At 37.1% G+C, this 27765-nt stretch overlaps 1 protein-coding gene across 1 annotated transcript; it reads left to right on the forward strand.

Annotated features, from left to right (window-relative positions):
• The first annotated feature begins 3926 nt into the window (after positions 1 to 3926).
• Positions 3927 to 27102, forward strand: LOC105211101 (palmitoleoyl-protein carboxylesterase NOTUM). The gene is made up of 4 exons (XM_011182382.3): positions 3927 to 4707; positions 23208 to 23829; positions 24021 to 24524; positions 24591 to 27102. Exons 1-4 carry the CDS (start codon positions 4567 to 4569, stop codon positions 25646 to 25648), a joined length of 2325 nt encoding a protein of 774 aa, XP_011180684.3. The 5' UTR covers positions 3927 to 4566; the 3' UTR covers positions 25649 to 27102.
• Positions 27103 to 27765: the final 663 nt, after the last annotated feature.

Genomic DNA, 27765 nt, shown 5'->3' on the forward strand with positions numbered 1-27765 from the left:
ATAATATCCTAAAAATGAATGTACAAGCAATCAACGGGCGAGCAAATTCAAAACTGTATACCGGCAGCGAATAACAACAGCAACAACAACAAGTAACAAATAAATTACAAAAGCTACAACAACAAGTGGTAAAATGTCGAAAAAAGGGCAAAGCAGCAAATAAGCAGAGCATTAAAGGCGGTCAATTTTAATCGGTAAAAACCAGAAGCAATTTCGGCATTCGATTAAGAAGATCAGAAGGTGCAGATAACAACGGGGTAATGGGATTATTAACAAGTAGCCAAAAGAGCGGGATTATAACATTTATTAAGAACATGATTTTATCGTTGGCTTTTCGGTTTGCCGCCGCCGCCGCCGTCGCCTTTTGAATTTTGCCATTGGCCTTTGGTCTTTTGCCGTTGTACACCGCAAAACGGGGCAGCTGTGCACACTGTACGTCGTAATTTGTTGTTATTGTGCCACTACCAACACCAGCGCTGTGTTTTTCAATTTTCGTAAACAGTAGCCGTTATTTTTGCACATTGCTTTTCGCATACTTGTACACGTGTGAAGATAAGCTTTGTAGAACATTCCCTAATACTGAATTCGTATTAAAGAAAACTTTGATCTATAACAATACTAAAAAGGGATAACCTGTGTGAGTAGACGTCTAAAAGAGGCTGTTATGAACGAAAATATCAAAAAATTCAAATAATTATTTGGATGACCGTTAAATACAGTCGATCGAGACATCCGATACTCATATTCGTGACTATATGGATGAAAGCTCTTTCCGGAGTGGATATCGTGTGAGCTCAGTTTTAGAGAAATCAACAAAAGGCCACTTGATTTGAAAAAGAGAAAAGTTATCTTTCATTCAAACAATCCATCAAATCAGAAAACAATGAAACGAAACGAAGAAGAAATAGCATCATTTGCATTTCAAATGGTTTACGCATTCAACATATCCTCAAGATATGGTCTCCTGTGACACTTTTCTGTAACCAGACCTCAAAAGAATTACCACTTTTTACTTATTTGCTTCTATTTGAAAGCAAATAAAATATTTTATAAACTTTATTATTAAAAATTGTATTAAAAACTTATAAGATCATCTTCTAATCCATCCAACTATATTGAATAATAAAGCCGAATTTTGTCAAAAATCTGTCAAACAATATGAACTTTTCAGACAGCCTGTAGAATTTATAAAGCAAAGGGCGTTTTAATAAATGATGTTGATGATTACACTATACGGCAAAATCCATTTTTTTTTTTTTTTTGGTATTGGACCAAAATATTTTTGTTCGGGGGACTGACTCATAAGTAAATAAAAGTGTATTCGCCAATTTTCGAAGTTAGCCTCCAAAATTGAAATATATGGCTTTGAAGTTCGAAAAAAGGATTTTTTTAAATATTTTTCACGGCACTGTTGACCGTCATAACTTCGAAGTAGTAGATAATTTCGTATACCTGGGAGCCAGCATCAACAATACCAACAATGTCAGCCTCGAAATCCAACGCAGAATCACTCTTGCCAACAGGTGCTACAAGACGCTTATTATTCCCGTCCTGATTTATGGTGCAGAAGCGTGGACGATGTCAACATCAGATGAGACGAGACTAGGAGTTTTCAAGAGGAAAATTTTGCGCAAGATTTATGGTCCTCAGAACATTGGCAACGGCGAATACCGCAGAAGATGGAACGATGAGCTGTACGAGTTATACGACGACATTGACATAGTTCAGCGAATAAAAAGACAGCGGCTACGCTGGCTAGGTCATGTTGTCCGAATGGACAAAAACACTCCAGCCCTGAAAGTGTTCGATGCAGTAACCGCCGGAGGAAGCCAGGGAAGGGGAAGGCCTCCACTCCGTTGGAGGGACCAGGTGGAGAGCGACCTGGTTACACTTGGGATCTCCAACTGGCGTTGAACTGCGAGGGAATGAGAGGAGTGCGCGCTGTCATCGATTCGGCTATAACCGGCTAAACGGTTTCCACGCCAATCACATACATACATACATACATTATTAATTACAGGACATTTCCAAAATTTTCTTCATACTTCACTTTTCGGTCAAGCTTATAAGCAAGATGCTACGAAGGATGTAGGTTATATCTTAGAAAAAATGCTCTCAAATATTTTATATTTTTCTTTTTTCAGATTGTCATTTCCGAAACTCTAGAGATTTATAATTCACTTATTAGTTTATCACGTCAACTGCTGTCGAAAAGTTCTATAACATAATGCTTAGTGAAATAAGCAAATATCAGATCGTTCAAAAAATAATAATAATGACAAATACAGGCAAAATCGAACATAGATTGCTACCTTGGGGAATACCCAAAGGTACAACATACACATACTCTTTGTATTGTCCTTGGGAATTTCCATCTAAATTCCACTGAAGGATTTGTTCGAAAGATATATCTTGTTTTAACCAACAACAACATAAGCCGATACTTTAGAGTTTATGAAATAAAATTACTCGAGTTGCTTTGTCCACTAATTTTCAAAAGTATATATATTTATATTTAAATTATGTATATTTGAAAAAAAAAACACAATATAATATTCAGAGGAAAAGGTGAAGTGGTCTGAAAAAAACAACTTAAAGCAGGTCCTCAATACAATTTGTATGAGTTGTAGATTAATGGAAAAGATTTTCTATCGGTCTATAGATATATTTGAAGAAAGTTTTGGGGCAATAATCCAAAAAAATATATATTAAACAAAATGTAGATTATTAAAAAAAATATAAGAACAACATTAACCGATATTAAATATCATAGAAGTCTTTGGGGCCGTAATAAGATTAAATATCACATTTAAGGGACCAATGTGACATTTACAAAAAATCGATTTTCTTGTTTTTTGCTTGTTCGATAGTTCATATTTTCAAAAATATCCTGTGGAAGTGATAAGGTCGTTTAAAGCTGCAATAGTCGAAACTTTAAAAGCGTTTTTCTCGAAAAAACATTTCTCAAAATTACTGTCATCATAACTCAGCGAGAAATTGGCCGATCGACTTCAAATTTAAACTGAGTATTCTTGAATATATTTACTATAAAATATAAAATAAAACATTTGAAAATCAATTAAAAGTTAATGTCTGCCTCGAAGTCTAGGCCATTTATCTTAGTGTGAATTGTTCTAAAAATACGAGAACCACTCAGGGATTAAAATGACTTAATTAAAACGTTAATGAAAAACAACAAAAATATATAACGGTCTTTGACATTACATTACATTACAATAAGCCAAATACACAAAATGCCGCCGCTGAAGATCAAATTCAAAGAGTGTCAACTACACAAAAAGAAGAGTACAATTGAGATATAGTACAAAAGAACACACACACATTGACGTTCAGTTTGCATTATTTTGCCGCGTTGTTTCATTCACCGATCATTATTAGTTTTGTTATTGTTTACCATATTCTAAACAAAATTGCCGCCACTGGCGTATAGCAAGGCACACACACACACATCCAGCCAAACACTTTGCACTTTACGCAAACGAATGTAAACAAAAGAGTAAGCGTAAATAAGAACAAAAACTCACGCACACACACCCACACGCAAACTCACATAACTGCACGTCGCTGTAAACGCTTGCAAAGTGAGCAGCGCGATAAGGAGAAGGTGGCTTTCTTCGGTTGCCTTTAAAAGAGCACAGCAGCAAATTCACTGATAAGACACGACGCGCTGGCAAACAAGTTGTTTGTTTGCCGAAGAGCACGCACCTGAGCTCAAAGCGAGAGCGCCATCACAGTGAAGAGAACGCAATTGCACTGCAAGTGAACTGATCGAGTTGTAAATAACAAACACACAAGCACGACTTCCATGCCACACTCACCGATACAGCCACTGCTGGCGTAGTGACGTCGTCGGCGTCGCAAAATTGGGCCTACTGATATGCATGCATGCTCTCCTTTTCATAGTTTTTGTTGTTGCTGGTGCTGCTGTTACTGATGTTGTTTGTCGGCCAGATCACACGATCGCCAGAAGAAGCAGGCAAACAGCCAGTGGTGGCTGCTGCTGCTGCCGCTGCTGCGACGACGGCGGCTGCTTCTTCCACAGCTCAACAACTTTACAAGATACAGATACATTTCGTTGCCGTGTAGCTGCGTTCACCTTCAGCATTCCGCGACGAACGCTCAATGCAAACGGACGTGTATTTCTCCGTCACGAAATCACGAAATTGTCACAAAACGTTTTCTGAAGATATCAAAGCAAAGCACCAAAAAAGCGTAAAAGTGTTTAAACGAAAAAAAAATATTTAAATTTATTAAATAAAAATATTAATGATCTAAAAACGTAATGATCATGCTATGACAACAACAACAAAAAAGCATAAAAACAAATTTTCGTGTTTAAAAATTTAAAAAATATTTTCATAAAATTTTGCAAAAGATGCGTGTTGGTGCCAAAAGTGTTTAATTTGAATAAAAAAAATTAAAAACCAACAACAACAACAAATTGTGTGAAAACAACAAATATAAGATTGTTTAAAAAATATATATTAATTGATAATGTCAAGTGTAAGCCCAGTGTAATTACCGTTATAATTTGCAATATATAAAATGGCAATGCCGAATTTTTACAACAACGTACGAAAAATGTTAACAACAAATTTTAACACAACAACAACCACACAAAACACAAATAATATGTCACACAGCTGTAGAACAAATCAACGGATTACGAGTAATCGGTGTACAGAGGTGAGTTCATTCAGCAAAATGTTGAAGAAAAATAATTTAATAAATACAATTTATTATTTAAAAATATTAGTTGAAGATTAAATAAAACATTTTTGATTTGAAGCTCAATATTTTGCAAATAAATATAAAAAAAAAGAATTTGCATATATTTTTGGATTTTAATAATCATCTCGTTAAAGTAATTTAAAATAAATTTCATCGAATTTTTGTCACAGTTTCTCTCAATAATATTATAAGACATTTTTTGAGGATGGAATTATATCAGTGTCCTGAATTTTCAAAATGGAAACTACTTTAATAGCAAATACATTTTATATTAATCGCACCAATTTTCCAGTAATAATTTCCATATTTATTCGAGAGGCTTTCTTATTAAAATATAGTGTAACTTCTCTAACTCGAATCACCATAATCCACAGAAAAACTTCGAGTTAGAGAGACTTCGAGTTATAGAATATTCATTAAAACATACAATTTTTCAAAAAGTTGGAAAATGTAGATTTACCCACAGTTTCAGTAATTTACTTCGCAACAATTTTGATGAAAAGCGTTAAAAGATGTTTTCTGTAATTTTGTTGGTTGCACTTTGCTATTGTTTGGCTCTAGACGTCTGTATGCCTTTGTTACATGCTTTATGCAATCCATAAGTGTAATATCATATTTTTTGTTCGCCTCCATACGATATAGAGGAACTCTTTTAAAATTCTGCATAGACAGTAAAATTTTAAATTTTGTATGCCCTGGTCAAAAAGTTCGATTTATGGAAGGAAGTTTGTATGAAATTTGAGTTTTATTGCCACTTCAAGAGTTCGAGTTATGGAGAACTTCGAGTTATGGAAGTTCCACTGTATTTGATTCTTATATTGAAAATATTAATCGATAATTTACTACCGATCAAATGACAGTAATCCGTACAAAATTAGAATTTTATCAAGTACTATCAACCGATCAAGTACTATCAACTCGGCAACATTTCTCAAAATAATTTGCGTATTGTATTCTACCGCAACAACAAGAACTTGCATTTATATGTACATAAATATATTTTTGAGATTTTTTGAGAAAATTTTAGAGGAAATAAAAGATTTTCGGCCTCAGTGGCCAATTTAATAAAAATTAGTGCTTCGGTTCCAGTAAAAAATCTTAAAATATGTGTTAGGCTGCCTTGGAACACCAAAAAAGCATATGCCTCTTATAAAGATTTATAAAAACTCAGTTTCATAAAGTCAAAGAAAGTACAGCTTTATAGTACAAACACGATCTCTAAAGACAATGTTTTGAGCGCAGTAAATCGAAAAATTTGTCATCCATATTTAACACACCACAGTGGCATGAAGATAGTATTAAGTTATTATTATTATTTATTATTATTATTATTCGCAATACTCTCTAGAGTATAGTATAGAATTCACTAATAATTTGATGTGGAACTCATAAATGAATCATATTTTGCTGTCTATACTGTTAACTCCACTATTAATTATGCCTCAAAATCCCAAAAGGTTCATAGTTTTCCCTGCAAGGAGTTTATCAACTATTAAGTAATTTACCATAAAAACTATTTTTGTCTAACTCTTCGTAAACACCACTTATTCGGTGTTTATCGAGATCAGTGTACAGTCCATTGAAAACCGTTGATATTACTACAGAAAAATACAGCACTGTAGACTCAATCTGCAGTATACTCTATCGACATATATCTTCTTTATAAAAATTTAAAATTTTCAAAAAACGAAAACCTTAAACTCGAGTTCATCATACAAAGTTAGTCTAAGCTTAATAAAGCAGACTCACTTCAAAAGATTAACACATATTTTTGCAAAAATATGAAAATATATTAATAATTTCAAGAAAAATTTCAAAATTGAAAGTGAAGATATTTCTATTTATTATTATTATTTTCTTAACATATTTCGCTTTCTTCAAAATTTAACTTAATTTAGAACTTTTTTTTCAACTAATATAACGACAAAATTAGTTTTTGTCATTTTGTATTTGAGTTTTTTTTACTTCCTGCCCAACGGCAATTTAATTGTTGCCATAAATTAGGATTTGTGCCAAAAAATTTCAAAAAATCGTAACAAATCTATTAAAGCAAACATTCTAATCGACACGGCAAATAAAAGGCCTTCCACGCTTTGGGCCGCCGCTTGAGGCATTTTAAGCTAATGCATTGATACCCAACAAAATCGCGGCGCGCATAAATCACCTAGGTGCACCCAAAAAGCGCAGACACACAAACACACGCGCTTGTGCTGAGGCCATAGCATATACTTGGGCGCGCACAGACACATATTTGGGTAAGAGCGCACACGACGGGATAAGCAGCACGGCAGCGTTTGATCTCTGACACCCGCTGTTGACTTGTCAAATTAATAAATTTACCGCCTTGGCATCATCATGAAAGCCAAGTTTTAGCGCTTGTCCGAACCAAGTGGCCAACAAAAATTACCATATCAATAAAACGCAGCGTACGAGTACTCGCGCAGTGGTCGAAATGAAATGAAATGAAAAAGAATAAAAGAAACTGTTGTTTTGCTGTCTAAAACAATTCTTCGCATACTGGCGGCTTCCATTTACATGCAACTTCACAATAAAATACGATTAAATTCAAATGATGCGGCTTTTGAGCCGAAATGTATGTAGAAGTAGCACACGACCGAATGCGCGCACGCGCATGCGCAACGAACGCTTTGGCGTTATGCCGACGCAGCCACCTTGTGCCGCAAGGGGAAGAATTAAAAACAAAATACTCGCCGAAAAAAAAACGAGAATCAAGGAAACGAGACAATAACAATAACACCGACGGTTTAGACGTAAATATTGCAATGCTGTTCGAAAAGCGACAGTCCCTCATCAATTTTGTGTACAGAAACTCTACCGCCGAACGAGAGTGGGATGCGGCAGCATGTGGCATTCGCAGCGGCGCGATCATAAAATGTAGCATTTGCCGCATGCGCATGCGTTTCCACATGTCTGTTGGCTGTTCGCTTCGCCGGTCGGTTGGTCGGTTGGTCGACTGGTTGGTTGGTGTGCCCCATTGAGTGTCATATATAAAAGCCTGGTTTATAATCGCTCGGCCGTTTGCGGTCGGCATAAATTCTTTGGTTGAAAACGCGTGGCCAATGCACAGTAAACCAATTAATGGAATTGGTACACATTTCGAAAGAAGTTTTACGTTTAACTCTGTTATTGAAGTACAAAGTTCTTCATTTAAGTATGCAACTTGGACTTTGGCCCGCAGTTCCTTAACTGGACGTACAGAATTAAGCTTATGCTCCAAAGAAGAAGAAAATCACCAATAACAAAACTGTTTACATATACTCTCTTTTTATAAAAGCTCTGAAAGCTCCACATATACATCGAAAGTATACATCAAACTTCACAGAACAAAGCAAGCTACTTAAAGCATTTTATGCTCCTCGAAAAGTCCTCTGAAAGCTTCACACATACGTCACAAGTGAACTCTTATGCTTGAAAGAAAAAGAGCTTTACCTATTCAAATTACGAAGCTCTCTGAAAGCTCCACGTACACATCAAAAAATGTAACCCAGAGTTTTGCATTCCCAAGACTGGTCTATGTTACCGAAACAACCTAGATTTATATCTGGGAAGGGATGGTTATGATTTCCCTTTTTTCAAAAGCTTTGGAGCTTTTTTACGAGCCCCGTCTCTCTATAACACTGTTCTTTCTAAAATTGTACCATTTTTTTACGATTCTACCATCGAAGTCATGTCTGAAGCAAAAATCACTTCCTTCGTGAAACATTTTAACACCAACAAAATCATTGGGAGACCACAATGCACCTTCATCAACGGCAACATCATCGTCATCGTCCTCGTCACAGCAGTTGCTACTGTTTTCAAAGTTAAGATCAATGCGCAACGCCGCCGCCTCTACTGAGACCACTTGGACTAAATAACCCGTCCACTATGACCAAAGACCGAACCGAACAGAAAACAACAACAAGTACAACGAGATTTTGGCCAGTGCACAGAAGCAAAATTAAACATAAACAACAGCAACAAGAGCCACGAGAGTAGAAACAACAACAGCAATAAGTATAACGAAAACCACACCAAGCATAGCTGAGTCAAACCAAACACTTTAGACCAGAGACCCCGTAAGCCAACAACAAAGGTGAACCGAGACTAGTTGAAACGGAACGCATCGGTTCGGCTTGGATTGGATGTTTGGGCGACCCTTACAATATAACAACAACAAAATACTAATTCAACAAATACAAATTAAAGAGAACTGAAAGTTGGAAGAAGTACAAAACACGACACAGAAAAAACAACAGCGAAAACGCTTGCGACACTCTCTATCGGCCCGGACGATCGGACGGTCGTTTCGATGATCTTTCGTTTATTTGGGATCGCAAAGGTTTGTTGTTTAGTCGTTGGGTCGTTCGTTCGTTCGTTCGTTTGGTCGGTTAGACGTTGCTCGTAGTACGTTTGCGTCTTTGCAACTTGCCGCCAAGTGTCGGCAAAGATCAAAGCGAAATCGGCACGGGCTTAGCGCGCTCAGCAGAGGTGAGCATCGTGCCACAGTTGTAGCCGCAGCAATCGCAGCAGACAACAAATGATCGTCGTACACACACAGATGTACGAGTACGTACGAATATGCTGAGGTATGCGCGCTGACGTCGAGGAGTTCGTGTGTGTGTGTATGTGTCTGTTGATGGCAAGTACGAGTTGGAGTGTACGAAGTACGTTGGCGCTGCTCTTGGCAATTCGGTTGAAAGTTGCCCGCAAATGGACGGACATCTGAATGAACAATCAACCAACACAGCAGCGTACAACAATAAAAGCAACAACATGACGTTGATCTACTAGCGAGCACATGGATCCATATGCATACATACATATATATGCTCGGCTATCAGTCGCATTGCCGCAACTTGCCTGCTACGCTCGTTTATTTGCCCCTTTGTGTGCTTCATCTTCTACTTACGCAAAACTGCTTCCGAATTACCTGTCGCCAGTCAGCCAACCGAACGACCATCCTCCATGTGTCCGTCCGTCCGCATGTGTTTGCGTCTCAGTGGCTTGACTTCACGTTTTTACGCATTTTGTTTTGCTCTGCACATTCTTCACAGCAACGATGCCGACACACGACAAACTATACACACACACGGACCGAAACTATACGGAGTCCGATATATATTCACTTGGCTACTGTGCGCGGCAATGTCAGCGGCAAAACAACAACTTTTACTCAGAGTATATATGTATGTACATATAATAACGGCGTTCTCAACAGTATCTTTGCATATTCAGTTGGTAATTTCGCTTGTTGTTTGCTTAGCCCAGTTCTGTAGCTTCTAAGCTTGATGCGCACGGTAGCGTTGAACAGCTACATATATCAATTATAACAACAATAATAACAACAAAATAGCCACAACAACTGCCACAAAGAACATGGCAATTTTTCTACTCAAAGCTGCCAATTGCCGTTGCATTCCGACTTTTACCCCAAGCGACGACCGCAACACGCGCCAGCCACACTTAATTGCCGGCAAAGGCGTAACAAAACCAACAACAACAACACCAAGTTGTTTATTTATTTTTTTTTTTTTGCTTTATTGCAGACGTCAAACAGGTGCAATTTCCATGCGTACGCTTGTAGGTTTTGAAAAATTGTAGCTCGTTTTTCACCAAGACTGGCATTTATGCGCTACCGCCACCTCCAGCGGTTGGCGGCAAGCTTCAGTCTCAGCGCTTGTGTGTCTGAGAGCGTGTGTGTTAGTTTTTGTTTATAACCGGCGCTTGTCGCGCTCTTAAGTGCCGGCCATGCACCATTTGCACATCCATAATATTTGTCGCTTAAAGCCTTAATTAAACTATTAGCAAAACATTTAAATTACTTACACCCAGTGCTGGCGGTTGAAGTAGCAGACGCGGTGCGCGTTGCCGCAGTTATTTGCATATTATTTGCGTGGAATGTTACTTTGTAGGCGTCGCTGGTCATAGATTAGCTGTTTTGCTGCAAATTGTGCAGACTTAGTTTTTGCTTGGTTTGGTACTAGTGTGCGCCGACGCTTCGGGCGTTTTAACTACTAATTATTTTTTTTCTTTTGATAATTTTTCTCCTCATCCATTTTTATTTTTATTTTAATCTCCGCTTTTTACTTATTTTTTCTATGCCATTTATCATTATTTTTTTCGTTACCAACGATACTCTCCTACCTTTTCTTCACTTGATTTCTTGAAGATCATCATAGATAAAATTTCATGGAAACCAATTTTTAACCGAGTCGAAGTTAGACTAAAATATATATATGTATATATGTAATTGGCGTTGAACCGTTTAGCCGGTTATAGCCGAATCGATGAGAGCGCGCCACTCCTCTCTTTCCTTCGATGTTCGGCGCCAGTTGGAGATTCCAAGTGTAACCAGGTCGCTCTCCACCCGGTCCCTCCAACGGAGTGGAGGCCTTCCCCTTCCTCGGTTTCCTGCGGCGGGTACTGCATCGAACACTTTCAGGGCTATAGTGTTTTCGTCCATTCGGACAACATGACCTAGCCAGCGTAGCCGCTGTATTTTTATTCGCTGAACTATGTCAATGTCGTCGTATAACTCGTACAGCTCATCGTTCCATCTTCTGCGGTATTCGCCGTTGCCAATGTTCTGAGGACCATAAATCTTGCGCAAAATTTTCCTCTTGAAAACTCCTAGTCTAGTCTCATCTGATGTTGACAAGCTTCTGCACCATAAAGCAGGACGGGAATGATAAGCGACTTGTAGAGTTTGATTTTGGTTCGTCGAAAGAGGACTATATATATAATAATGTATAAATACGGTTCGTTGAAATATAAGTCGGGTATTCACTATAAATATATAAATTTTTCTCAAGAGTGTACTGAGATCGCGAAAATATTGATCAAGAATAGAGAACCGAAATGAATTCCTATCCCACCATAGTAGATACGAAAGCTTTCATTATTATTAGTCTAGCTTTTCTCTGTAAATTTAAGGTAGAAACGAATCTCTGCTCCCAACATCATCAAACTGGGAGCGAGTGAGAGCTTTTCCTGTAAGGTTTAATGAATCTTGGTGAGCGCTTATCAACCACCAACTTTTGATTATGGAGTTCTTCGATCTTCTGACCCAGAGAAGATCACTAGAAGTTCTTCGAATTAGTACTTACAGTGTTACAACTAGCCCTGGTTGTATAGGTTTTGACACCTTATTATTCAAAAAGCATCTATACTTTGGGACTAAGAAATTTGCAAGACATCCAAAGTCAATTTTTTCTAGATGAAGCCAAGGTATAATTATATGGTTTGAGACGGTAGTTATTCTGAACTTGCTAGCTTTGTCAAGATGGTGTTGCAACTTTTAAGATCTCTTAAGGATATCTCGGAGAAGATATTTATGATAGACTCAAAGCGCTTTGCTAATATATAGGGTTTGATTCGTCTTAAGAAGTTCTCTGATATGTCAAAAGACCGGACTAAAACTGTCGAATTGTGAGCCACTGTATTTTCCGCCGCGAAATCAGCCGCAATAGGCAATAAAAAGCTTTTATAGAACTTATATAGAAAAAAAAATTTTATAGAATTATATAATTCATATAATGGTGTGAACGAGAACTTAATGTCGGACACATTTTTTTACCAAAAACCTTGATTTTTTTCATTGGAATATATTAGTTTTGGCAAATAGTTTAGAATTTTAAAATCAATTTTTAAATAGTTTTCTCAGACCTTAGGTCCAGGAGTGTATATCTCTCACTTAAGAACATTCTTAACCGTTTAATACAAATACCAAATCTAACTACAAAGACTTCAAAATCGTGTGAAAACAACTTAATTATTCGACAACTTACCCAAAAAGCGGCACCGTCTTACAAACCATTTATGGGGTCCACCACTCAAGTGGCAACACCACAAAAAACATCTGTTTATGACAACTATCTAAAAAACAAAGTAACATAATCGTTACTTATAGTAAATTAATCGATGTCGCTGAGCGTTCAGGCGTAACGAATTGACACACCGCACAACAACAACAACAACAAACAAAACAACAAAAATTCAAGTGTTTAATACCAAAAATGGTGCTATAAAGCATTAATGCCGATGGACAGGTGTAAAATGACAATTAATAAGCGAGGTGACAATTTAATGTTCATTGAACAAGGAGAAGAAGAAGACGAATAAAAAGACAAGCTGAAAAGTTATAGAGGAAAAAGTTATATAAGCACACTGGACTAAATAAAAACGGCGAGTGCGTGAAAGAAAGCCGATAACTACATTAAAAATACCAGTAGCAACAACAACAAAAAAACCGCACACACACAACTTACAACAACACCACAGCTAGTGCAAATAATCATAAATTAGCACTTGCGAAAATTAGTAAATGATCAAACGTGGAAACAAATCACGACGCAGAAAAGCGCCCAAGCGAGCGTTGTCGCTTTAGCGTTTGACAGTTAAACTTGGCTTTAATGAGTTGCGCCATAAAACGCTAGAAGACTTGCTGCGATTTGCATACTTGTCATTTAAACGGCGTTAATTGGGCGGGTTAAAAGCGGCAAACGCAAGCGGCTATTTATTAATTGCCTCTGTAGCTGTCTATGTGTGTGTGTGTGTGTTTATTTATGTGACTGCGCGGTATGCGGCAAGCGCCACTTGTGCATGTGCGTTCTTACAATAACAACAATAAAATGCAATGAAAACAAGCAAAGTGAACACTGACAGTTGTAGAAATTAATTAAAAAGTGCAGTCGGTTTACATTTGCAATAATTTATTAGCGTTTCCATGAAGCTCTCGAGCTTTGATTTGTAAAGCGCCGCTTGCAGCGCAATATTTTTATTGCGGCGCCAATGATTAAGGCGGCGTTTAGCAAAAGGTTGGTGCAATTAGTATTTTGATCAATGCATTATCATTATTAAATTATAGTTTATTGCAAGTGCTTAGCTTAGAGTAAATAAATTTATTCATTGATTTAATATATTTCTGTTTAGGTTTGTGGGTTGGCAGTGTCACTGCATAGTTAATTTATGCAGATTTTAATTGAAAATTAAATTTATTATTATTGGATTGTATAAAAGTTTTCTATATATTTTTTTTTGAATTTATTAATTTGTCCTAGTGGATAGTTCGATCATATGTTAGAAAGTGTGGTTATACAACATTTTCAATTTATCTTCAAAAAGTTTAAAATTTTTTTACTTCTACTCAAAGCTTTAGATACATCTCCTTATAGTCACTATGTAGACGAAAATAATTAAATATTATTCCATTTTCTTAAAAAAGTCTAGTATTAATAATTATATGAGATAGAAATATCTCTCAACAAATTTCAAAATGTTTACTTAAAGGACTATTTAACTAAAAAAATATTAAAAAATTTTTGAGAAAAATAAAACAAAACATATTCCTCAAAAAAGAAAAAGATTATTATTCTAATTCTTATATTACAACTTTGCTTCCGCTGTTTTCCAATAGATGTCTCTAGGCTCAAGTACTGGTCGATTAAATCGATTAAATCGTTTTATATCGAGCTTGGACATTTGTGTCAACATTAAACCAACAAAATTTTTGAAGAGATCTGTTTGCATCCCAAACTGATTCTCAACTGAAAATGTCACTTTTTGAGCCGAATTCTCGACATTTGCGGGGATTTTTGCTTTTCTTTTTTAATTCCAAGAAAAGTGCGGCTGATCGACATTTGTAACCGTTCTTATACAAAAAAAGCCTTAAATTTACAAAAAAAACGGCGGAAGCAAAGTTGTAGATCTAATAATTTTTTTTTGTAACTAAAAAGTATTTAAAATATTTTGTGAAAAAAATAAAAAAATATTGAAAAATTGTTGAAAAATAGTTTTTCACCTCATATTAATATCAATATTTTGTCTATATATTATATATTTATAGACCATTATTCAATTACTCATAATGAGGAATGAGGTATTTTCAAAAATTGTTGCCTACATACAGGCGCATAACTAATTAATGAAAAGTAAAGAAAAAATGTATAAAATAGCATAAAATAGAGCTATAGTACATCCGAAAAATTCTAGTTAAAATCATCAAAACTCGGATTAAAGCAAGAAAAATAATTTAAATTTTTTCTACTTTAATTTAATATAAATAGAGTATATGTAATCTGTAAAACCAAACCACCTTTGTCGGCAACTCAAAATACTCGCAGTGTTAAATCAGTTAAATACATTTCGCTGCGCACTCAACTTGCCGACTTGCAAATTTCTTAAATCAATACACTCGCAAACGCAGACAAAGTGCACGAACCCACACAACGCGCCACATATGCCACCATACATCATTCATTAATCGATCGAAGTTGAAGCTTCGGCGTTGCGCGCCGCTTGAAATACGCCAGCTAACAGGCGCTTCGCCGAATTGAACGCTAATTGGTTTATTATTAGCCGAAGCAAACGCTCATGCTCACGACCACGACGACGACGACGACAACAGTGCCGACGACGACTATTGACTTTGACTTTAGGTGTTGTGCATAAAAGCAATTAACACGCATTAGCTACACCAAACGAACGAGAAAATAATGAGCAAATGTACGAATTTACATATGTACATATTTATAAATGAGCCGAAAGAGAAAAGAATTAGCAAGTCGACTTCTAAGGCGGCAAGCGCGATCGCGCGCGCTCATACGCCGTGTTGAACTTGCGCAAGTGAAGAGAGCGCCAAGTGCAAGAGAACAACATTTGCGAAAGCAATAACAACAAATTGCAAATGCCAAAGCAGCTGACAGCAATAACAATAATAACAACAACAACAACGCATTGCATTCAGTAGTAGAAATTCTGTTTTGATTATCGCTAACATGTAAGTGGTATGCCGCGTGCGGCGTTGCGCCGTCATAGCGGCAAACATCAAAGACGGAATTCATAACGAGCGGTGTTGAGTAGTGTCACGGTACCTCCCCGACCGGCACCAGCAACAACACTTAATGATTGTGATGATAAAATGTCAGAGAAATAAAAGTAAAATTAGAAAAATTGCAAAATTGCAAAATGCCACCAGATGATTGGTTTTTAGATGGCGCCTAACACTATCGCTGATTCTAGTTTGCACTTTGCACAGTGTTGTTGTTGTTTGATAGATTTATATATGTAATAGGAAACCTTGACTTTGTCTAGAAATCGCAGACTGAATGTTATATTAAAAAAGTTTTGGAAGAGAGCTTAGGATTTTGTTTGTTGTGCTTTATTATCATTATCTGTTAAGGATAGGCTTATTACAAGGTTCAAGATTGTTCTCGTAAAGCACTCGAAATCTCGATAAACATTAGAGATTCAATTTTTCATTGAGTTTAATTAACTAAAGAGGTCTTAATGCGGATATTTATATTAAATTGGTAACTCTCGATTAGGTTAAATTAGAGGTTAGGAACTGTGCTATACCTAACCTCTGAAACGACGACGAAAATTTTCAAAATTATTTTTTGCTTTCCAATAGACCTTATTTTAATTTAAATACTCTTCTTATATATAAAAATATATTAATATTAAAGACTGTGGATTTTCATTATATCAAATCAAAGTATTGCGAACGAGCTTTTGTGTAAGCTTAGCGAAAGCTACTATTGAGTTGAAGCTTTAGAGCAATTTCCACCTCTTATTGTAAAAGCTCACCTCCTCCAATTCAATCTAGATCTACTCATATACCAACGTCTAAATTCTAAATCCACAGTCTTTACACCGGAAAACGTTATAAAAATTACTTATAAACCTAGAAATCCAAGCTTGAAAATTGCACATCCCTCACTTTACAACTTATAATGTCTAAGCTCTCCATATGAGCTGAGCTCTAACTCAACTCAACTCCCCTGACAAGCTTTATAACTCATTAATATTCATAACAAATGCGCTGCCATGGCGCCACAGAGACTAAATCTTATTTATGTAAATTGTTCGAATGTCGTCTAATCACTTAATCAGAAAGCGCTGTTAATTGAAATATGGTTGATTTGATTTGAATTTAATTAGGTATTTAAATAGGCGTAGGCTGTTTACTTTTGTCGCCCAAAACGCCGCTCATTTTACATTGAAGTTGAGCTTTATTTTCTTTTTTTTTGCATTTTGCTTTAAATTAAACAAAAAATAATTTTTTTTAACATTTTTTTTTAAATTTCTTGCTTTGTTGCTTTACTTTTTCTCAAACGTCGACGGCTGTGTCTTTTGTACTTTGCTTTATATTTATTTTCTTTACGTTTTACTCGTTTGTTTTTCTCTTTTTGCCTTTGCTTACTTTGTTTTATTGGTTTTGTTTTGCTTACGAGATTAATTTGGCGCATGCGGCCTATAAACTGTCGGCTATAGCACAACCGGCCAAAGTGGCGGCAAAGATCAAAGCCTGCATGATTCGATTGAAGATTTGAAGCGATTTTGTCGGTTATTTACGCGCCGCTAAATGAACTACTCAAAGTGGAAGCAACAACAACGCTGAATGATGACGATTGACGACGCGGCATTGTGCTATGACGTCGTGCGCTGACGAGTGCTGTTGGAAAGCATTGTGGTAGTGGTGGTAGTGAAGAGAAATGTGAAATGGAAAATAAATAAAAAACTGAAATAAATAACAGTGAGTTACTTTGTGTGGCAGATCATTCTAATGCGCTAATTTGCATTTCTTATAACAACAACTATTGCTTTAAATTCCTCATTCGCAACATGTTTTCCCTACTGGGTTAGTTAGGCAATTAATTTGCTGTCAATTACAAGTGCATTACACGCTCATAGAAATATATTTGGTACTTGTATATTTTCATTCTTCCATGTGTAGGCAGTTCAAAGGCGCTTTGATGGATCTCTCAACAATTTATCTGGCAACGCTTGTATCCAAACATAATTGACTTAATTCGCTTTGGTCATTTTAGAATGTAATCAAAGCAGATAATTGAGGATTAATTATACCTTTCAAACAAAGTACACATTTTTAGTAGCAACGCGTTTGATTTTAATACAACAACTTGAAAGCGCTTTTAAGTATTTAAGAAGCTATTTTATTGGTGTGAAATTGTATACGTTTTATTTTAATTTAATATATGCAAGAGTTTAAAATAACAAATTGAGTTTGCTCTGAAGATAAATCTGTCAAACGTTTGTGTCTTAAAAATGTTGCCTACATTTCGGCGCGTAATACAATTAACCAAAATTTCTACGAATCTTATCAGTATGGTTTTAAAAAGAGAGAACTGCTGTATCCAAGGAGCTAAATTGTATATAATAACTAGCAGAGGAAATGGGCCTTCCATATAAACTTTTCCTTAAACTCTTTCTTCCCAAGCGCCGCGAAGAACAGTAGCCGAACGTCAGTAATCAACAAGTGCATAATTTCACACTAAAGCAAGCAGCAAAGAAGCGCCGCATCGCCATAACGCAGCTGCAATGAAATGTCGCCAAGACCGCTCGCTTAAAGGAAAATAATAATCACATCCGCATTCATCCGTCAGCGAAATGTCAGCATTTAACGCTTTCAACTTTTGAGCGTCACATTGTGGCATTTATTTGCCGGCGCAATTGAAATGGGAAAAAGGCGCACGGCAGCATTTTTGCTCCACTTACCAATGGATATAAAGGAAATATGTGTAACGAAACTATGCTAAACTGCATCGACGGCGACGACGACGACGACAACGACGAAGTTAAGTGCAAACATGAAATGATAAATAATAATAATATAAAATGCAAGCGAGTAGTAGACGTACCACCAGCTGCTAGCGGTGACAGCCGCAGGCTGGGTCGCGGCGGCAGGATGCGCTGTCAACGTGAATGAGTTGTACGATTACTGCCTCGGCGGCTGGTCGGTGCGCCTGCTTTGACGGACTGACAGTAGCTGACTGACTGACAATAATTACATCATGATTGCGCGCGAACCGTTGCAACGACAACTGCAACGCGCGACGGTACGAACTGGACCAACACACAGCACTTCCAGATGCAAGCGGTGGAGTGTGTGTGAGCAGCCTGGTTAACTGGTTGGCTAACCGCTCATTTCGCCGCATATTTCATATACACACACGCGCGTATGCGTTGAGTTAGTTACCTGGCGGCAAGGCAACTCCACTGTCATGTCGGCAAAACACTTTGAGGAATCCGGTAATTTATTGATGATCGCTATGATCAAAGGCATGCGCAACGCGACAGCGCAAACAGTTGCGGAAGGCGAAAGGCAGCAGCATAACGTAAACGAGGCTATTTCGTGCCGCAGCATGATCAGTCAAGCACTTGCTGCCAGTGCGCCGCTGATAACAGCGTGAATATACAGACAGACTACTTTTGATTCTATAGCGCGCCGCAACGCTGACGACGATCTGTCACGTACGCTGCCACACCACAACAGTTGATGCTGTCCGCCGTTGTCAGTTGCTTCCGCGAATTGCGATGACAACGAAACAAAAATGGGATGCGCGTGTGAAACGCATGCCAAAGCGCTACGCGATGCGGCGGTGTTTATAACAAAACGTAGCGGCCAACACGGCAGGATTACTTGGAATTGAATTGCGGCGGCAAACAATGACAGTTATTGGTGCGGCGCTGCTGCATGCTGTGCGCGAATCATACATTTTGCCAGTAGCTGACAGTTCGGCTGACTGATTGACTGACAGATGACTGCTGGATGCCGTTGACTACCGCAATCGTCTTTATACTCGTATCGGTGGTAGAAGACTCTGGACGTGCGCACGGATGTGTCTGTGTCAATTGTGGCCGCGCGACTGCGACTCAAATATGCACAAGCATGCAGTTTTTTGCCTAACCGGACAGCACTTGTTGCTTGTAATTTGTAGCGCACGTCAAACACGCGCGTTGATTGATATGCCAAACAGTGTTCAGTTTTTTGAATCCTTACTATATTTGTTTTGGTTTAATTTTTGGTCGCTTAACGCGCCTCAATGCGCGCCCACCGATTTTTTGCATTGCGCGTTCGATTGCTCACGCGATTGACGCACGTTTGCACATTACGAGCGCGCATTACATGTTGCGCAGCAGCACAGCTGGTTATCGATCGATGGCGGGCAGTTCGTTGACATGACACGCAGGCGCGCTGTATACTATATGACCTCAATTGGTTACAAATTACCATGCCGACAAAGCGATCGGGTCACAAACCGTTGTTATTTTTGTTTTATTTTATTTTATCTTATTTTCGCGTGTGTGCGCACGCCCAATTCTGGTTTTCTTATTAACGTTTCTCTTCATGCGCACGCACGCGCATACACCTGTATGCCGCCGCCGTCGCCGCCGCTGTTGTTATCGTTGTTGTTAATGACTCTTTTGTTGTCTGGGTCACTCAAGTTGGTTGATGCAAAAGAATTGAAGTACTTCCAAGCAATTTTCAGTCGGTTTCAGTCGATTTCGATTTCAAATTTCGGTACTTTGTTGTTTCGCGCTCGCACTTTTATTTCGGCGACGCAGCGAAAATTCAGTTTAATTTGTTAAGCACTCATCGGAAATATACAATGCGGAGTGTTTGTTTCGTCTTTCTTGCGCGTTGCTTGGAAACGCTTTGCCGCAAAGATCAATTGATTTTGAGAAATACATATGTACATATGTACATATTGACTGAAACAATTTGTTGTATGTAAACAATTATTTGCAGAAAATTAGCAAAGGCTTACTGTAACTCTATCTAGCGCTGTACCACATTTGTTGTAGTAAATTTTGAATATCAGTTTTTGACTTAAAATTAAATTTTAGATTATATTCCCTTATTATTATGGTGTTTCAAACTTACTTATGGCTTAAATTCGAATTATAATTTTGAAGTTCTCAAAAATCAGTAAAACTTGCCACATCCTTCAAAATATTGTCTACATTTCGGCGCGCATTGAAATTAAAAATAGCTGAGGCTTATACGAATTATGATTATAATAAAGCGATAAGAAAACATTAATTGATGAATACAGCCTTGAAGACCTAAACTTAGGGTACCCTTAATTTATTTTTGGATGAAATTTATTTTGAAATCTTCTGTAATGGTGTAACTGTTTGAAATCTCGAAAATTAATTTATTATTTTCTGCTCGCCTTTTCGCCTACTCATCTCACCGCTCTCACTTAACAAAAAAACTAAGCCACCCTAATGTGACAACGACAAAAAAACCCAATAATCTCAATGAGAAATCTCAGCCAACGCTTTGCGGCCCCACAAATACAATTATTATTGCAAAACCAAAATCCAACAACAACTACTACATATAAAATTCCGTGAGCGTTATTTTTTTGTTCAGAAAAGTCAAGCGTCGAGAAACGCGTTGGGAAATGACATCAAAGCGTTTATGCCGCCACTTGAACTTTGTTGCCTTTTATTACAGCAAAAATACAATTTGTTAGTATTGTTGTTTATTTTTGTTGTTATTTATTTGCGTTTTTGGAGCATCATACTTGATATGGTACGTGTGATGACGTTGATAGCGCACTTTTGAACCTTTTTAAGCAAATTGGTTTTTTGGCGGCTTTGGAATTATTTACTAAGTACTCAACCTGATATATACATATATAAATATATGGTGTTATATATCTTTTTGTTTTTACAACAACCTTTGCCTTTCTAGTACCAGATTTACGTTCAATAATCTAACATCAAAAATCTCTCGAGTAGTACAAATGTTGGTCGAAAATAAAGAGATTTAACTTATAAGGTAACATAGGTGGGACGTAAACTAATCCACAAAGAGGTCCATAGTGCCTAGTGGAAGGGGTTTATACAAAATCAAGTCTCTAACGGCTACATTCAATATATATTGGATGTTTTATACAGACTATAGAACTACTAACCGACTTTTGCTGAAATTTTCATGATGACCCTATAAAATATAATACCGCTAGATGGCGCTAGGGTCACAGTGTTTTAAAAAATTTAAATCTACATTATTTTAGTGTAGAAAAAGCAAGAAAAATGTCATATTTCATCGAGAAAAAAGGATGTTCAGAATACAAAAATATTTAAATTCTTCAAGAATAATGAATTTTTTAAACAAAAAACAATTGGGGTCTTAAATCAGCTGCTTAAGATTTCACAATTTCAAAGAACAAAATACATTTTAAACGCACTATTTACCGACTTTAATATGAGAAACTTCCTTTAACCCCGAACAATTGGGTCAGGAATGACCTGCTGTCAACTATTTTACAGCTATAAAAATTGCAGTCGCCCTACGAATGAATGCGGCAAAGGCAGGAGACAAAGAATAAGCAAAGAAAAAACAAAAAAATAAACAGACGACCGAAAAGCAGCGCAAGAAATACCGAAAAGAGTTTAGCGCAACAGCCACCACTCCGACCCCATCGCACTGGCCGAACCCACGTTCATGTCCATCCCCCAGTGCTCTGTCATTCAATAAATGACAACGAAAAATTGCTTTCCACTCGAATGGCTACACAAAAATATATTGACGGTTATTCGCAATGAATTGCACCTCAATGAGTTACAGTTATTGTAGCAGCAGACGCTGCCGCCACTGTTGTTGTTGTTGTTATTGCGGCGACTGCTGCTTTCGAAAAAATGTTGCTGTTGTTGTTGGTGACTTGGACATGTCTTTTGCCCCGTTGTCCGGCGTGCAGCAATAAAAGCGACAACAACATTTACTACGTCAAAGCGGTAATAATAATAATAAAAACAACAACAACAACAACTACAACTGCTATTGTTTTTATTTTCATTACAATTCGTTTATTGTTTGTTGTAATTGCTTTTGTAGCTACATATGTATGTTGTTGTAGTTGTTACCGCTGCCGCTGTTGTTGCTGCTGCTGCTCTTATAGTACTTGCTGTTGTTGGCTTTGTGCGAGTATCTCTTTAAGGAGGCGGTAAACCTCTTTGATCTTATCGCAGAGCTTCTTGCTCGCATTTTTGATCAAAGCAAGTTTTTCCGCCAAAGCGTTGGATGAAAAAAAAACAAAAAAACACAGTACAAGAAACAATCATATGAAAGCAATAGCAGTGAGTTCAAAACAAAAAACAACAATAACAACAACAACAACAATAGCGACAACTTGCAGACAATACAAGTATTACCTAATAAAACGAAGAAGATGAAGTTGGAAACAATGTTCCTACTGATGTCTATATGTATTACAGATGTCTCTATATAAATACATACACACATATATAGGTGTGCTTTAGGAAATTGGAAGCGATCAGTATGCCTGTGTGCGGAAGTGCCATGCGACACAACTATATCGAAAATAAATAGCAATTGTTTACGTTGTAGACTAGCGCCTGACATATTTACATACATACGTACATACATATTGAATGTCAGCCGGCTTCGAAAGCAATTTCATTCACTACAAATTATCTCAGCGCAAAGCGTTTCACCTTTGACGGTGCGCTCTTACTTAAATATGCTAGCGTTTATCGGGTAAACACGTGCCCACACATTATAACGCGTTCCAATCTCTTTTTCAGCAAACTCTCTCTCATTCTCTCGCGCACTCTCGTTCGCTCACACTAATTTCATGTGATATTAATATTTTGCTTACTCTCTCTATTTACAGCACAACAACTTTAACTGCAACACAACTGAGGTCAATTGCAGTCAGCGCCAACATAGTGTTCACATATGTTCCACAACGTTCCACAAGTGTTTGTGCGCACAGCGCAGCATTGCCTACTTAAAGGCGCACAACATACAGCGCATAACATTACTGCTAAATAGCGTCTTCATCGTATTACTTTGCTTGGCGGCAATACAACCCACATGCGCGCGTTCCACAAACGCACATCGTACGGCGAAAGCCGCATTAGTAGCAACGCAACCCTTTGCAGAGGGATTAGTTGGCAACGCTGATGCGCCTAGCATGCTTTTAAACAACTCCACGAGTATTATAATGTCGGCACATGAGAGCAACGCGCTCGATTTAGGCGCCACAACAAAGCCCACACCGCCGGTGGTGGAGAATCGACGTGCGCTGAAGCTTGTGCCTTTCAATAATGCGTCCGTTGTATGTAATGATGGTTCGAAAGCCGGTTTCTATTTGCGCAAAAATCCCAATTCGAAGAAGTGGATTGTATTCCTGGAGGGCGGTTGGCATTGTTATGATGCGCGCTCATGTCGTGCGCGTTGGTTGCGAATGCGCCACCTGATGACGTCGACGCAATGGCCTGATAAGCGAGATGGTGAGTGGTTTAGTTCAATTTATTGCATATTAAAAGAGAGCGCTGTTCGGTCTTTGCTAAATTTGACAGTCACAATAAAGTCGCATAACTAAAAGTGGAGCTAAAGTGACGTCACATGAATTTCTATTCAACTGGCGCTTTCTATATCTTATCATCAGGCGTTTAATATTATTTTTTCCTTGGTTTTACAGTTGGTGGCATACTCTCCCCTTTGCCCGAAGAGAACCCCTATTGGCATAATGCTAATCATGTGCTCGTGCCCTATTGCAGCAGCGATTCGTGGTCGGGTACACGCGACACCATCGACGAAAACGCCAAGTTTCGTTTTATGGGCGCTGTGATCTTACGTAACGTTATTGCCGAGCTAGTACCACTCGGTTTGGGTCGTATACCGGGTGCGGAACTGCTGCTAGTCGGTTCATCGGCAGGTGGTCTGGGTGTTATGCTCAACTTAGATCGCATAACCAAATATCTACAGCAAGAACGTAAACTGATGGTGACAGTGCGTGGTGTTAGCGACTCCGGTTGGTTTCTCGATCGTGAACCCTACACGCCAGCTACAGTCGGCTCTAGTGAAGCGGTGCGTCAAGGTTGGAAGCTGTGGCAAGGTTCACTACCGGAAGCATGCACTCAACAATATCAAGCAGAGCCATGGCGTTGCTACTTCGGTTATCGTCTCTATCCGACACTCAAAGGTAAGCGTAAAATATTTGGTATTCCAAAGTCGCATATCATTAATGAATGTTTCTCTCATTACATAGCACCCCTTTTCGTCTTCCAATGGCTATTCGATGAGGCACAAATGCGCGCCGACAATGTAGGCGCACCAGTTACGCCCCAGCAGTGGAACTATATACACGAGATGGGCGGCGCGTTACGTTCCTCCTTGGACAATGTGACTGGCGTATTCGCGCCCTCTTGTATCGGACATGCTGTGCTCTCCAAACGCGATTGGATCAACATCAAAATCGATGATATCTCCTTGCCATCTGCGCTACGTTGTTGGGAGCATTCGACACGTCCACGCCGTCGACGACACAACATGGGCAAACAAAACCAGTTGGAACAATCCGAGCAAAAACGACATCGGCAAAATAACGGACATAAAAACCGATTACCGAAACAACACAAAGAGAAGAAGGACAACAACTTCGAGCCACAAAATGGTGTACGTCAACGCTTAAGCAAAGCCGAGCGTGAAGAACGGCGCCGACTACGGCACGAACGTCAACAGAGGCGTCAACGTAAACTACAACAACGTAATCGGAATAAACATCGTAATCGTCATGAACGTCGACGTAATGAAGCCGAACGCAAGCGTAACAACAATTTGCCACCCAACGAGAATGCCACGGCTTTATATGAACAACATCCGAATAAAAAGCAACGTAACCATAATAAACACAACACAAACGGTGGTGAGCGCAAACAACGCGTGGGACACAAGTCACGTAAGGAACGTAAAGAGCAACGTCAACAGCAACTAAAGCTACAAAATACCAGCAAATACGAACAAGCCGTCGAGGCGACCACCCCATTCGATCTGCAAAAGAAACACATGCGTCGCAATCGTGTGCCACGCGTGCCTGAGAAGTGCGCTCTACGCCTGCTCGAGCGTTGCAGTTGGCCACAGTGCAATCACTCCTGCCCGATGGTCACGAATCCGCTGACCGGCGAAGAGATGCGCTTCCTTGAGCTGCTCACCTCTTTCGGTCTGGATATCGAAGCCGTTGCCGCGGCGTTGGGCATTGACATGCAGACCTTGAGCAATATGGATCGCACCGAACTGATTAATCTGTTGACGCAACAGGCGAGCTGATCGTCGGTGTAAATAAAAGTGGTTGTTTGTTGGAGGTGTATATGGGTGTGTTTTTTGATGTGTATCTGTGCGATGTGTGTGTACTTAAATTATTTGTAAATATTAGTCGTTTAAGCGGTAAAATAATTGAAAGTTCAAATTATTATTCTAAGTGTTGTGGGTGTATGTGTAGGAAGCAGTGAAACTCTGCCACCAAATTCGAGTTCGTTTTCTAGTATTTTTTGGTAATTACTTAAAGACAAATATTAAGCCCAGTTGTTAGGACAAACTAATTTATTGTTTATTGTTGTAAGCGATTTTAGTTTAATTTCCGTTATATCTATAAGTTTTAAGCCAAAATGAGAAAACAAAAATATTTGCAAATAACAAAGGGTGAGTTTGAGAGTGATTTTAGCAAAAAAAAATTTGAAAGAGTTGAAACCCATTTAAAGCCTGGAATCAAACATTCACTTAAAAAAATTTAATACATTAAAATTTCTGCATAAAATACTACACTACAGTGAGGTTCATATAATTGAATACACATTAGTTAAAAATCGCTATTTTAACTCACCTATGGTCAACGCATTTAAAATAAAAATAACTCGAAATATCACATCATACTCAGAATAAAAATATATAAAAAAAGTTAAAACATTTACATATACGAATATAAACACAAAATGCAACAATGAGACTGTTACTTAATTAAATAATTATTGTTAATAATTTAACTATATAATTTATGAGTAAAAAAAAATACAAAAATAAAAAAATACGCAAAAAATTAAAAAAGAACAAAAAACACTAAGTAATGAAATTGTAATCAAAATTACCAATACAGTAATGATTACATAACAATTATATAGCAAATGTACTTAAAAATGAAGCAGTATATCAAATCAATATTTATTTAGAGTTGAAACTCGATGATGTAATCACATTGTAATTAAAATTAATTACCAATACTGTAATGATTACACAATAATTATATAGCAAATGTACTTAAATATACAGCAGTTTGATTTGATGTATCCATATTATTATAGTACACAACTGAAGCTCGAGCATAAACCTACCTCAATAGCACTTACAAAAATGAAATACATAATTAATTAAAATACTAATTAAAAAGTAATTAAATTATATACGACAATATTTGCAATAGAAATGCTAGTTTACACGTTTGCAGCAAAGTTACTGAACTAAAATTAAAAAAAAAATAAATAAATGAAAATTAAGTAATGTAAAATTCGGATACAAAGTTGTACTTAAAAATAATTACTATGTTATAAATTACTTTTTTTTGAATTACTCAGCTAAAAAATCGCATTTCAACTTCAATCATAATTTCCATAAAATTTATTGTTAATTATTATTTATGCTAGCATATTTATTTTGTACCTGTAAATCTCCTAAAATTATTACAGTGAAGTTCATAATAACATACACACTCACAAACAAAAATATTGCATTCCTACACAATAATTAATTTATAATTATAATTATAATGATTTTTGTAAATTTTTTCTTGCATTTATTTATTTAAATTGTATTTACTGTAAGTCACATTGCATAAACTCGAATATATGTATTTGTAAATATTTACACTTGTAAATTATTATTTAATTTTGTTTTAAAATAATAATTTGTAAATATTTTTTGATTCTAATTATTTAGATAATTTAATATTTTTAATACAATAATTATAAAAATATTTAATTAATTATGATTTAAGTCAAATGTTATGGAGTGAGTTTTTGTGTGAGCGTAAAAAAAATCGATTCAAATTTGTTGAAATGAGTGAAATTAAAAAAAAATAATTACATTTAAAACAGAAAAATAAATGATAAATTAAAATATAAAATATAATTAAATAGTTTTATTTCTAATATTCATAGAAAATAATTCAATTTCTCAATATACATCATATTTTCCTCAACACTGTACCGACACCCGCACTCTTCATTACACTTTGGCATTTTTCTTTGAAAAAAAATGAGACCTTTAAATAGCCAATTTCATAATTTTATCGTTTGCATCTTATCACAGCCTTGTTTCTTGCGAATAATCATTATCAGTTGGCGCTGATTTGATAAATGAGTTTAAATGAAATTACTGACGCTTTTGTTATTGCG

The sequence above is a fragment of the Zeugodacus cucurbitae genome, chromosome 4 (assembly GCF_028554725.1).
Source record: "Zeugodacus cucurbitae isolate PBARC_wt_2022May chromosome 4, idZeuCucr1.2, whole genome shotgun sequence".
NCBI lineage: Eukaryota > Metazoa > Arthropoda > Insecta > Diptera > Tephritidae > Zeugodacus > Zeugodacus cucurbitae.

Coding starts and splice junctions, on each gene's coding strand:
- LOC105211101 (XM_011182382.3), top strand. CDS start 4,567: ATGGCAATGCCGAATTTTTACAACAACGTACGAAAAATGTTAACAACA. Junction 4,708..23,207: donor CGAGTAATCGGTGTACAGAG/GTGAGTTCATTC, acceptor CTCTATTTACAG/CACAACAACTTTAACTGCAA. Junction 23,830..24,020: donor ATGGCCTGATAAGCGAGATG/GTGAGTGGTTTA, acceptor TTGGTTTTACAG/TTGGTGGCATACTCTCCCCT.